The 13171-nt window shown below is 42.9% G+C and overlaps 1 protein-coding gene across 1 annotated transcript in view; it reads right to left on the bottom strand.

The window, feature by feature from the left end:
- LOC107121105 (renalase-like) overlaps window positions 1–13171 on the bottom strand; it is a 40388-nt gene that overhangs the window by 13121 nt on the left and 14096 nt on the right. The window contains exon 4 of the mRNA XM_015423963.1: window positions 600–775. Within this exon, the coding sequence (XP_015279449.1) occupies window positions 600–775 (176 nt within the window). The remainder of the gene's footprint in view (window positions 1–599; window positions 776–13171) is intronic.

Raw genomic sequence — 13171 nt, 5'->3', positions numbered from 1 at the left:
GCTATATATTTTGTTATCACATCCAATCCCAGGGATAGCAAAGCAGCAGTTTGGCTGAAGGCGCAGCCTGGGATTATGACGCATATCTCTGGGAGGGAAATATGCAGGGAACGGAGGTACTGATGCCTCCTCCCTCCATTTTATAAACTGCACTTCATCAAATACTGACCTGCAGATTCATTTGCTCTGTGGTAGAAAACAAAACTAAGTTAGGTCCACATATGTGGTCAGGACAGTGATGGCGTTGGTGTAGAAACTTTCTGCATCAACAGCCTGACCAAACATGATTGCATTCGGTACCTCTGCAGCCCCAACCATGTGGAAGAAGCAACAACATCAAAAATGTAAATATGAATTTCCCTTTAGGGCAAGTCAGTTCCACAAGTCTGTCTAGTCAAGCCCTGCATATCTTCCAGAGTGTCAGGCATGAGGTTTTCCCTATTCTTGCAATCTGGGATAATTCTTAACTGGAAATTCTAGGGACTTGGATTGATCTTTTACAAAGCATGTGCCACTGAGTTTCAGCAAAGAAGAATATTGATAAAACAATAATTCCTAGGTACTTAAGCATTTTACTATCATGTATTACTAGAGATTACCTGAGAATATCTCCATCTCTGGCACTTGACACTTTCAGGTTCAGGTATAACAGGTATAATACCTCTTAAGTGTTCTAGGATCAACTGCTGCACTTTTTCTATGTTCCACTCCAAATGTTCGATTCCAAAGGGCACGCTAGTGTGGACAACAACAGATGGCCCAATGTCTGGTGATTCTGCAAGGAAGACATAAGAAGAAGGAAAGACCTCCACTGATGGCTCGAAGTGAGATTTCCATCCCATCAAAATATTAATTATAGCTCTGCTGCGTTCGAGATAGCGAGACTCAGCCAAGGACGCCAGCCTACCTAGAAAGTGATGAAAACACCACAGGAGGCATCTGCAATACTTGAGATAAATCTTCTGCTCTGTCCCAGCAGAAGGCTCAGATTCGACTTCAAGTAGTTTCCAGATGCAACAGAAGATGGTTGGCAGGCTTGAAGAAGGCAGAATTTTGGCAGCTGCTGCTCGTCTCGCTCCTGCAACTTCCTGACATAATACACCGTGCTGCCAAAATTCCCTCTTCTACTTGGCTATTAAAAGTTTGGTCACTCCAGCTTTTCCTTCAAAGTAATAAGACTAGCTTAAACAATAATATAATGACTTTTTCAAAAACTTCCTTGGTAACCTAAGTTAGGAGCAGATGTTACCTCTTTAGAGACCTGAAGGTGTCATTGCTCAGGGATAGATACATGCCCATCCCCCCCCCCCCCGGGGGGTTGTGTAACAGCATCTCCTCAAACAGTTTTGCTAAGCTCATGAATGTATATTGTTGGGGAAATGAAGGGTGCAGGAATGTTTTCGTGCACTTCCATTCCCACTGTGTTCATTTTGGGAAGGGAGAGAAGCTGGCTTCCCAACTGCAGAGAGGGGGGGGGAGGAGGGGGTTCTAAACCAAAATTCAGTTTATTCTATTACACATCTTATGTCAGAAAAAACTTTTGTAGCATTTCAACACAACCCCAATTCATAAATAGTGCACTTGAAGTTCTATAACGGATATACTTGGTTGCTCTGTCAACACCCATAACTGAAGGGTGGTTGGCCAGAACAACAAGGAACAAAACTAAATCCAGACATTAAGTACCCTTTCCCAACCACAGGGCTAGTCAAGTCTGTGATGAGCATTTGACATACATCTGATGTATACAACTAAGTCAGCCCCTTTCTTTCTCTCTCCGGGGTCAGGGAGGTCAAGGGAAGCTCGGTTAAGCTAGACGGACTCAGAGAGTCAAGGCTGACTAAGAGAGTCCCACTAAGCCAGCTTCAGATACCCTATCTATGTAAAATTTGATAGTGACTCCTGACTTCTGCAAAGTATAAACATTCCCAGAAGGCAAAAGTCATGTGAGGCAAAATTCATGTACCGGGTTATCGGTACCGCAAGGCCGCAGCACTTAGCAGAGTCCTGAAGCCTCCAGGGAAACAGAACCACATGTTCAATCACAGAGGCTAATGGCTATAGAAATTAAAGTATTATAGGTGTACCAGAGGTTTAGCAGAGAACTGAGGTGCAATCCAGCACTAATTCCTTGACATATATACAAGAGTTATCACCAACACAACAAGGGGACTCACCACTTGCCTCCTCTCCTCCACCTGCTGTGCAGTGCCACAGGGACTCCTCCTGCCTACCATAACACATAACAGACAGGACCAGGAAGGAGACAGGCAGGGAAAGCTATGGACACACATTGAGGGAGATTTAAAGGTTGGGGTTGCAAACTGGCAACAGTGGGCTACACCTGACTAAAGGTAGTGCTATCGTACCTCTTTCATATACTCTCAGCTCCACGCATTCTTCCTTTCTTGCATCTGTTGCTGGCTGCACTAGAATCTAGACTCTTCTAGCCAGCATTAGCTCTACTTGGTTTGTTCCCCAAACAATTGCTGTGAGGGTTGTGTTGCCCAGGAGCAACGAACCATAGCAAAGAAGGGAAGCTTCCCAGCAAAGTAAACGAAGAAATGGCCGAGGGACATGGTGCTGGTTCAGCAAGAAGGAACAGCAATCAAGAAGCTGTTTTTGTTGGGATGGCAGCAGGGAACTTTGTGTGACTTTGGCTGAAACTTAAACTGCTATGGATTTTAACACTGAGGTTATTGGAGCAAGATCATTCTTAAAATTAAGGGTTATTCTTGGAAGATGACATTCAAAAACACACTGAGCAAAAATCAGATTTTGAAAGCGACGGCTATGTTTCTGGAAAAACATCACAGCTAAATTCTGCGAAAAGAGTGGTGTGGTGAAGTGTGGAAACTGACCAAAAATAAAAGTGATATAATAGGATTACGTCTCTCTGTACTTTGTGTATTCGGTGCTCTGTCTACACTTTGCTTAGCATGTGTCTCATCTGATTGCAGGCACACAACTAATTTATCACTGAGAAATGTCAAACATGCTTGAATTTCTGGCCTTATTTTGGAGCCAAAATGTAAACAAGGCCTCAAACATTTGGGACAGTCCCACTTCTGTTGTGTGTGACCCCTGTGATACTTTAGAAGTGAACCTAACAAACGCGTTACCACTCAAGGAGGATGCTGATTATTTATCAGGAGCCAGAACTTCTTATTATGGTTGAAGTCTCCTTGCCTACCCCACGAGAAGATGGCAGACGCTAAATGGAAAATAAGCAAATAGCATCAACAAACCCAATTTGAGACAAACAGATCCAGCAATTGCGGAGAGTGACTGAGTGAGAGTCCAGTAAGGAGGACAAGACTCTCATTTGTGATCACAGCTATAGAAGAACAGGATTACCATCCTTTATTAAACCAGCTTATTATACCCAAGTGAATTCTTGGTAACCTTCTAAGAACTGCAGTAACACAACTCTATTTGGTTAGACATTTCAAAAAATAAAGACAAATTAGGCATTCCTTTTGTCAACCACATGGCATTCAGGTCCTGTTGATTCCCCCTCCTTCCTATTCTTATTATATCTCTATCATAAACCTCTTCTAAATGTATAGGCACATATTCTCACTCTCTCTTAGTTATGTTTCCCACCCCCATATGTTCTTTTTCCTCTCTGTGACTGACAATGCAATCTTAAGTGGAGTTACACTCTTCTAAGTCCACTGAAGTCAAAGGTCTGAGCTGCATGGGTTGGTATGTCAGTGCTTGGTGGCCATGCTACATGACTTTCAACCCCTTCTGATTTCTGACAGCTTCCTATTAATATTATTATCTTTTCCTCCGTATACCAAGTTCCCAGCTCATAGGCTGTGTTGTCTGGCAGTGAGTGGTTGACTAACCTACACCGTGCTTAGCAAACTGCTATACGTGCATATTGTTTTCTTTCAACAGTTTTTTTTAGAAAAAAACAGAGTGTTAAGGATATTTTTTTTTTACAAAACACTCATCCTTTAAACAGAAAGGAGAAAATAAATGTAAGAAAATATGTACATTTGTTGATTTCACAATTCTTCATGTAAAATATTCAGAACTTTGAAGATTCTGCAAAAAGTCTTTCCTCTGTTACTTACTGCCAAATGAACAGCCCAGAAGATGTTGTTTTCATGGTATTTATAAAAACATTGGTCCTTCTGCCAAGGGGCCAAAGTGCTTGCATTCTGCACAGAGGATTTCAGAAACAGTGAAATTCCATGATGACCCCATGTATATAACGTCCAAATTTTGCAATGGTCAGACTGGCTTTGCTATTTCTACGTGTCTTTCTGCCTTATCTGCTCACTCCCACCGCCCCTACTTGTATGTGCTTCTGCCTCAACACTTCATTCTAGCCCTGCTCTGAAAGGATTTCTCAGTTCATAATGCTGTCTTGCATACGACCTGGCTTCCATATTAAAACTCTGTGGATATATACCAGTGCTCTACCCAATTTTCATCCCAGTCTTTGCCAGGACTCCTATTTCAGCTTCTATGTGCTTGGCTGCCTTGGCTTTTTTCTGGCTATGGTGCCAAACAAACAGAACTGAATGTGTTCAGTAAGTAGTTTGCGAAAGAGATTGAACCAAGGCATGTGAGATGTTCTGAGTACTTACTGAACCACCCAGACGATTTAGGTACATTCTGAATCACTACCATGAAACTTGACTACAAAAGTAATCAAGAGTTAACTTCAACACCCAGAAAATGGGCTGTCCTATTCTGGCTGCCATTGCTGTAATGAAGACAGTAAAGTTTTGTGAACATTATACACTTTTTCTTGCATGGAGTGGACAGAATATTCTGTCTGGAATGCCATTATTATCAAGCACATTGAGGACAGTGTCTTGGATCATCTATACAACATTGCCTCGGTAGCTGATAGTGGGCTGCTCGCGTGATCAAGAAAACAGCCGAATAGGCCAGGATCAGCTGCTGCATGAAAACATACCATGGCAGCCACTTGATGCCAACCAGAAATATTCTGTTGATACTTCCACTCACAAAACCATTGGACATTCTTATGGACCCCAACACATGGTACAAGGTCAATGTGAAACATGAGGAAAGGTACAAGGCAGGCAAGAGCAAGTAGTTTTTCCAAAAGTTCAGGTTCTGTATCACATGCAATGACATCAATACTTTTGATCCTGTGCGCCCCCCGCCCCCCAAACATACGTCCTATGCCCCAATGTTGATATTCAAAATGTGTAATGGGTCATAATGCTTAGGAAAAAACCCTGAATTCTACCGGTGGTGGAAAGTGCTGTTAAGTCGCATTCTGCTTCTGGTGACTCCATAGGGTTTTCAAGGCAAGAGATTAATACAAGTGGTTTGCCATTGCCTGCCTTTGCATAGCAACCTTCAGCTTCCTTGGTGGTAGTCTCCCATCCAAATACTAACCAGAGCTTCGCTTCCAAGATCTGATGAGATGGGGCTACCCTGAGCGATCCAAGTCAGGACAAAACTACCTTAGGGGACTGTAAATCAAAAATTAAAGAACTGGCATAACAAAATGGCTCTCTCAACATATTCCACGACCAATGCTCCCTCTAAGCTGTGAAGTCTTATGGGCAAAAATTCTACTGTGAGTGCTACTGGCATTAAAGCTGTGAGCGAGCAATTTGGCTACTGCATAAATTAGTTTGCTCTGGAGCCATCCTTCTTGAGTTAAGACAAAAATGTGTGAGCCGGAGGCTAAAAAACTGTGAGCTAGCTCACACTAACCCAGCTTAGAGGGAACACTGTCCATGACCTGAGAACACCCATCCTGGGGATCAGAGAAGCTGTGTGTGTGTAAAGTGCCGTCAAGTCTCAACTTATGGTGACCCCAGCAAGGGGCTTTGAAGGCAAGTGAGAAGCAAAGGTGGTTTGCCATTGCCTTCCTCTTCAGAGTTTTCCTTGATGATCCCCCTTCCAAGTACTGACTTTACATAGCTTCCAAGATCTGACAATATCAGGCTACACCACGCCACCATCCCTCCCACAGAAAAGCTGTAGGTTATATAATAGGTACAAAGGTGAGAATAATTTTAAAAATACAGAAAATTATTTTGAAAGTGTCAGGGTCTGAAATCAAAGGCCCCCAGAACCAACAGGTAATGACTCCTGATCTGTTAAAACATTACAAAATTTCTTTTGTAAGATCTATCACTGTATGCCATGTATAAGAAGAACAAGAGGTCTTTAAGCTGTGAGATTTTTGATCCCTACCACCCCTTCTTTTTGACCAACTGTAATTATGTTCTGTGAGAGCCGAGTTCGTGATTGCTACCCAGTTCTGATCTTAAAAGAGCTGATGTCAAAGTCATGGCCACAATCGACACCTTTGTTCATGGTTTCTCCACAGGGTTGTGAAGAACAGAATGTGCAGACAAACGGAACCACACTGCTTTTAGAAGTGGCCGCTCCGGTTTGTCGCTGAAGTGGTGTTTGCAGGGCAAGCTGAGAAAACACGCACTCTGGTTTCAATACAGGGATCAGCTCTGCAGTTCAAAGCAAAGTTTTATTCATGTGTAAAATGCAAGGATTCAGAAATTCTCTTATGAACAGTAAGCCTTTATAAGTGTCAGGTCTAGTTTTCATGGCAAAAGTTCTTGGTATGATAGGGTCTGGGAACAGAACCAGGCCTTGGCAACACATGTGCTTCACACAAATGTAAATATCAAGTGTGATCTGGACTGTTACATGAACAAGTATATAACTGATGTGCATGACCTTTCCCCCTCTCCTCTCAAAAGAGGAAGCTTACACATGACATAGTTTATTTGGATGTACATGCTTTTGAAGCCTAGCCTTAGCCAACAACATGTAAATGATCTTATCAAAGAGCTTAATGGCTTAACCATGACCCACACAAATCTGTAGCAAAAGCCCAGTCTGTGGTTTCCCTAATAAGATATTTTACTGGTCCACTTGGCATTAAGTTGTTGGCCACACTGAAGTATTTTGTTAGTATTTTGCTAGTCCACAAGAACAAGGGTGGAGAAATGCCCTTCGCACTAGAATTTACCACAATAATTAAACCCTTAAGACTACCTGGGTTTGTTGCTGGGTACAAACTCATAGCTGGCAGAAAAAATGGGGACAGTGGATAAGAACATAAGAACATAAGAGACGCCAATGTTGGATCAGGCCAAAGGCCCATCCAGTCCAACACTCTGTGTCACTCTGTATCACACAGTGGCCAGAAATACCAGTGCCATCAGGAGGTCCACCACAGAATATTTTAGTCCTTACAGGTGCAAATTGCTCTGGCCAAAATTGAACAAAGGGCCTTACCATTCCACACCTTGCTGGAATTTCACACTTAAAGGAACATAGACTGGTAGGGCTGCCAAGTCCCCCCGGGGGGTGGAAATCCCCCCGCCCCAGAGGCCCGTTCCCAGACGCCGGGGAATCGGGCCCCGGGGGGAACCCCATTCCAGCATGCACGTCACAGGGAAGTGACGTCATGACGCCGGGCATGCTGGGGGCGGGGCCACGGCCATACAAGGGAAAACTCTATGTTGTCTGGTTGTGGCCCTGCCCTCAGCGTGCACAGGGTCATGACGTCACTTCCCTGTGATGTGCATGCGGCGCGCACGCACACTTTGCGCACGCGCACACCAGGAGCCACCCCGGAGTCCCCCGCTGGCAAGGTAAGTCAGACTTGGCAACCCTATAGACTGGGCAAGTCAAATGGCTAGACAGTAATTTCATTCTCTTGAGACAGAAAGATCAGAACAACTCCGGGCCGGGGGACAGACTCTCAAAGGGGTGATTATAAATTCTCAGCACAAAGTAAGCAGTCCCCCCCCTCTTTTTGGTATTGTGTGTGTGTGTGTGTGTGTGCCTGAAAGTCATGGATGACTTCTGGTGACCCCTAGAGAGGCTTCGATGTTTCATAGAAGTGGCTTGCTACTGCCTGCCTCTGCATCCTGGCCCTGGTATTCCTTGGAGGTCTACCATCCAAGTACTTGCCAGGGTCAGCCCTGCTTAGCTTCCAAGATCTGATAAGACTGGGCTTGTCTGGGCTCTCCAAGTCAGGGCTCTTCTCCCTCTCTTTTATCTTGTAGCTAAGGGTTCAGGAAGCCATGAACCACGAAGGACAAAGTCTTTACTGAGGGACTCCACTTGACCATGTGACCAGGAACATTGGGAGAAGTTCAAACTCTGAGAATTAAGGTAATGACAGATTTTTAAATCCTTCAGTGTCAAGTTTTACTAGCCTATCCTAGCAACTGCATCACTAGAATAAGTGTATAGTTGTGTGAGAAGTCTGGCCAAGTTTGCAGATGACATCAAATTATTTAGGGTACTTAAGACAAAAATGGATTGTGAAGAGTTCCAAAAGGATCTCTTCAAATGAGGGAATAGAAATTAAAATGGCAAATGAGATTCAATGTGAGAAAGTGTAAAGTGGTGCATATTGAGGCAAATAATCCCAGCTTCATATATACACCGATGGGATCTGAGCTGGCAGCAACAGATCAAGGGGACCTCGGAGTGATAGTGCACAGCGCAATGAAAATGTCAACCCAGTGTGCGGCTGCTGTGAAAAAGGCAGATTCCATGCTGGCCATAATTAGAACAGAAATAGAGAATAAAACTGCTGCTATCATACTGCCCTTATACAAATCTATGGTGAGACCACACTTGGAATATTATGTACAGTTCTGGTCACCACATTTGAAAAAGGATACTGTAGAGCTTGAAAAGGTGCAGAAAAGAGCAAACAAAAATGATCGAGGGGCTAGAGCAGCTGCCCTGTGAGGACTGGTTAAAACGCTTAAGGCTACGTGGCCTAGAAAAACAGCAAGGAAGAGGAGACATGATAGAGCTTTATAAAATTATGCATGGCATGGAGAGAGTGGAAAGGAGAAATTTTTCTCCCTCTCCCATAATACTTGAACCCAGGGTCATCCACTGAAACTTAAGGGTGGGATATTCAAGACAGATGAAAGGAAGTGTTTCTTCATACAGCGTATAATTTGTGGAATCTGCTGCCATAGTATGTGTTAATGGTTGCCAACCTGGAAGACTTTAAAAGGGGACTGGACAAATTTATGGGCTATCAATGGCTACTAATCATGATGAATATCTACTGCTTCCAGTACCAGAGGTAGTATGCCTCTTTAAATCAGTTGCTGGGGTACAGGCAGAATGAAGCTGTTGCAGTCTTCCTGTTCATGAGTTTCCTAGATGGGCCTTTGGTCTGATCCAGCATGACTCTTCTTGTGCTCTGATGTCTGTATTTTCACTTTTTCTTTGTATCTTTGCTCTGCCTGATTCTTGAACAGACCACGTAAATTCTTTTCATTTTTATTTACTTACCTTTTGAATGCTCAAAGTCTCATCTCTGTAAACACACCAAGCCTATTTGGTTTCACTACTGTCAGTGCAGTGCAGTGAATGGAAGGGGCAGCAGGCCAGCTCCCCATCCATTGAACATGATAACTTGAAACTGAGATGGTGCAATACACTGTCCCGCACTAGCATGAAAGAGTGAAAGGTGAGACATGGCAACTAGGCAGAGAGTGCTATGGGTGCAACTCTGTCTAATAGGAGATACTCTTGGATTTGTTGGTGGCATTATTTAATACCTAGAGAGAAGGCTGTGAGTGAGGGAAAGGGGACTTGGGGCTGCCACAAGGTTTTCTGACCTTCTGAAACCAAGTGGGAAAGGGGCTTGCGTGTCCATTCCTTAAAAGATTTGGATTGCAAAAGCTGGTCAAGAAACAAGGACCTCAACTGCAGTTATATGAACATATGACTATGTATGCCTTAAACATGTCAGACTGTTGCTTCATCTACCTCAATACAGTCTATTCTGACTGGCAGCAATTCTCCAGAGTTTTATGCAGAGAAGGGTCTTTCTCACTACCTGAGATACTTTAATTGGATATGCTAGGGATGGAAACTAAGATCTTCTGGCTGTCCAACACTTTACCTCTCGGGCCATTTCAGTGGCAGCACCATCCCAATGAAAACTTTTCAAGAGAAAGGCATACCAGGCTGGCTCTGGGGGCAGAATGAAACTGAGTCTGTTTTTATACATCAACTGTTGTCATCTTGGGTTTAAATTATATTATTGATTTCACTGTACTTTTGTTGTTGTATAATTGTATATGTTGTTAGTTACTTCAAGAGTCTATTCGGCTGAGAATGTAGGAAAGCATCTTTCAAATAAATAACAAAAAATAAACAGAATAGTAGAACTCAGCGTCTAACACAATTATGTTTAACTGTGGACTAAAATGGGAGAAAAATAATTTTCTGAGTGCTTCTCCCCTTCTGCCTTCCGTGTGCTGAATAGAAAGGACTGAATGGAAAAGAACTGATCTTAAAAGGAAAAATGGCACTCTTATCTTGTCACAGACTCACACTATATAAAGGAGAGTTCGTGATCTATTCTTTGATTAGCTTGGCTGTCTCTAAATTGTCTCAGTATTTTTCTGTAGAGAAAAATAGTCTCCAATCTTAATGAGATGTATCTAGCTATGAATAATGAATAAAAATAAATTCCTTCAAATCTAAAAATAAACTTGGAATTTCCTCTGAAATGTCAGCACTGACGTTAATATACTACTTTGCAAACGGATGGGCTGCTCTTGATTCTCTTATTAAAAAATCACTTGGCTTGCTATGTTTCTTCTATTCTACATAGAATCACTGTAATGTATAGACCACATATTAGAGGGACCCATACCAAAAGAATGTTGGGTAGCTTGTTCAGGCTTCTGCATTCTTTGTGAATAATTTCTCAGTGTCCTTGTAAGGAACAGGCAGACTACGGAAGAAGTTATAAAGCAAATAAGTGAGCGCAAAGGATTGGTGGAGCAAAGTGCTGAGAAAGGAAAGGCTTATCCTACAGAAAGAAAAGTGATATGTAAAAACGGGTCACAGCTCAAGCAAATGTTTCTTCTAAATCTCATACCTGCAAAGACAGCCACAGAAGAGGTGAGAATGTGCTGTAGTTTTAATGGTACTATATTTTAGTATTTCCCATGGAATCTGAATTGTCCCTCCTAGTTTTGCACATATAAATTGGCTAATGTATCTTGACAGATTCCCAGCGTTCCACAGATTTGGTTGTAAACACGACTGATATTTAGAAAGCAGACTTTGCTGTGATGATTTACTATTAACATATGCTACAAAGGAAGATAGTACACAACCTCCCCCTTTGCATTACACCTCTGAGCCAGTTGCTTACTAGCAGAGGGTCAGAATCTCAGTGGACAAGAGCTGGCTATGACTCACACAAACATCTGAATGACCATCGTTTCACTCATTTAAGAGGGCATTGCTTTTGATATTTTGGTTATTAAAACACAACAGAAATGAGGGATGTCATATTCCACAATCGAGCTAGAATTTTTTGAAGGAATTACATTAATGTTGTCTTGATCAGAAAAACAACTAGCATAGTACCAAAGGAAATACTGGAAAACTATCGGGAGCACGTTTTGTCCTTGTGAGGTGAAACACAAGCGCATGGACCCATCATACAGTCCATGATGTATTTGGATTGTTTTTCAAAACACGATCAAACTACTCCCCACCAAATCATTTTGGGTAATGCTCTCTTACAAAGGTCAGAGTGCTTTTTATACTGGTATCTACATGCATTCACCTGACAGATCTGTCTACAGACAGAAGACAGATGTATTGATCACATAGAGGCTGCCTGAAACACTCTCCATTTGGGTGACAGAGCTATACACCAGCTATGACTTCTAGAGCAGCTTGATGTACAGCTCTTTCCTGATAGATGGAAAGCTTGAAGATTAGCACCAGCTACTGCTAATGTGGAACTCTTCCCTTGATCAAGAACATCTCTATGGCAAGGTGTTCTAGGTACTAGAAAGAACACTGCTCTGATCTGACAAGGCTCTTCTAATGTACAGGAGGAGGAGCAATCAATAAAAGGAAGTGGCCTCCATGTGGAACAGACAAGGCGCAGACCAGCCATACATGAATGACATGTCTGTTTAATACAAAGTTTCTATTGCTTGCCATGTCTCTTCCTTTGACTTTTTAGCTCAGTCTATTCCTAGGACATGGAGAAACCCTCATCCAAGGTTTTAACATTTTGAAAGAGCGGTCCTCATCCAAAACACTAATCCACTGATTGAGAAAACATCAGGCGAAACAGAATGCCTCCTAAGCCAATTCTGAGCTTATTTTCAACTTACCTGGCTGCAGTTCTGCCTTATTAAAACATGCTTCCTTTTTCCACAGCACCCCTTGTATAAAGATGACTGCGCCCCACCTTAGACCTCCAACTATTGTGACCAGAATGAATTAGGCAAACTAAGAAAAAAGTTATATATTTGCAATTTATTCTTTTTATAGCTGAGGATTTTGCAATATTTGGCATAAGTTGTGGGGGTAGAAGCAGGGAACATTAGGAGGAATGGAGCCGAGCGGCATGTAGGTCAAGACCAGTGATCAGATGACAGAGATGCGCTCTAGAAACAATTCCAGCACGGTAGCCACGCTAGCAAAAACCAAGAAAGGAGTCTTGTGGCACCTTAAAGATGAACAGATTTATGGACTCATAAGCTTTTTGTGGGCTCCAGCCCATCTGATGAAGAGGGCTTTAGCCTACGAAAGCTTCTGCTACAATAAATCTGTTAGTCTTTAAGGTGTCACAAGACTCTCTCTTGTTTTATGTGGAACTAGCAGTAAAGCCCGTTGTGAAAGCAATACAATGGGATCTAGAAAGATGTGATTTGTAACGAATGCATAGGCTGGAAGGAGGTAAAGTACCTCCTGGAGATTTGGGGGGTGGATTCTGTAGAGGGCAGCATTGGGCGGGGGGGCGGAAGGACTCAGCAGGTATAATGTCATAGGGTCTACCCTCTAAAGCAGCCATTTTCTCCAGGGGAACTGATCTCTGTCATCTGGAGATCAATTGTAACAGCGGGAGATTGGCAACCCTAGGGGAAAGTCAGCTGCACAGCAGGGGGTTGAAGAGAATGGTTTGATGGCTGCTGGGCCAAGATTGGCAACAATAGTTCCCCAGGAGCAAATGGCTGGTTTGGAGGGTGGAGTCTATGGCGCTGTACCTGTCTGAGGTCCCCCTCTCCGGGCTCCACTTCTCAAATCTCCAGGAATTTCCATACCTTAAACTGGCAACTTTATCTCCTCCCCTCTCAGCAGCCTCTTTCTAGGCAAAATTCTGTCTTTCTCATTA

Source organism: Gekko japonicus, unplaced genomic scaffold (assembly GCF_001447785.1).
Source record: "Gekko japonicus isolate JY-2015 unplaced genomic scaffold, Gekko_japonicus_V1.1 scaffold2325, whole genome shotgun sequence".
In the NCBI taxonomy this organism is placed as follows: Eukaryota; Metazoa; Chordata; class Lepidosauria; order Squamata; family Gekkonidae; genus Gekko; species Gekko japonicus.
The sequence above is the reverse complement of the archived record's forward strand: the minus strand, read 5'-3'. Positions and strand labels throughout refer to the sequence as shown.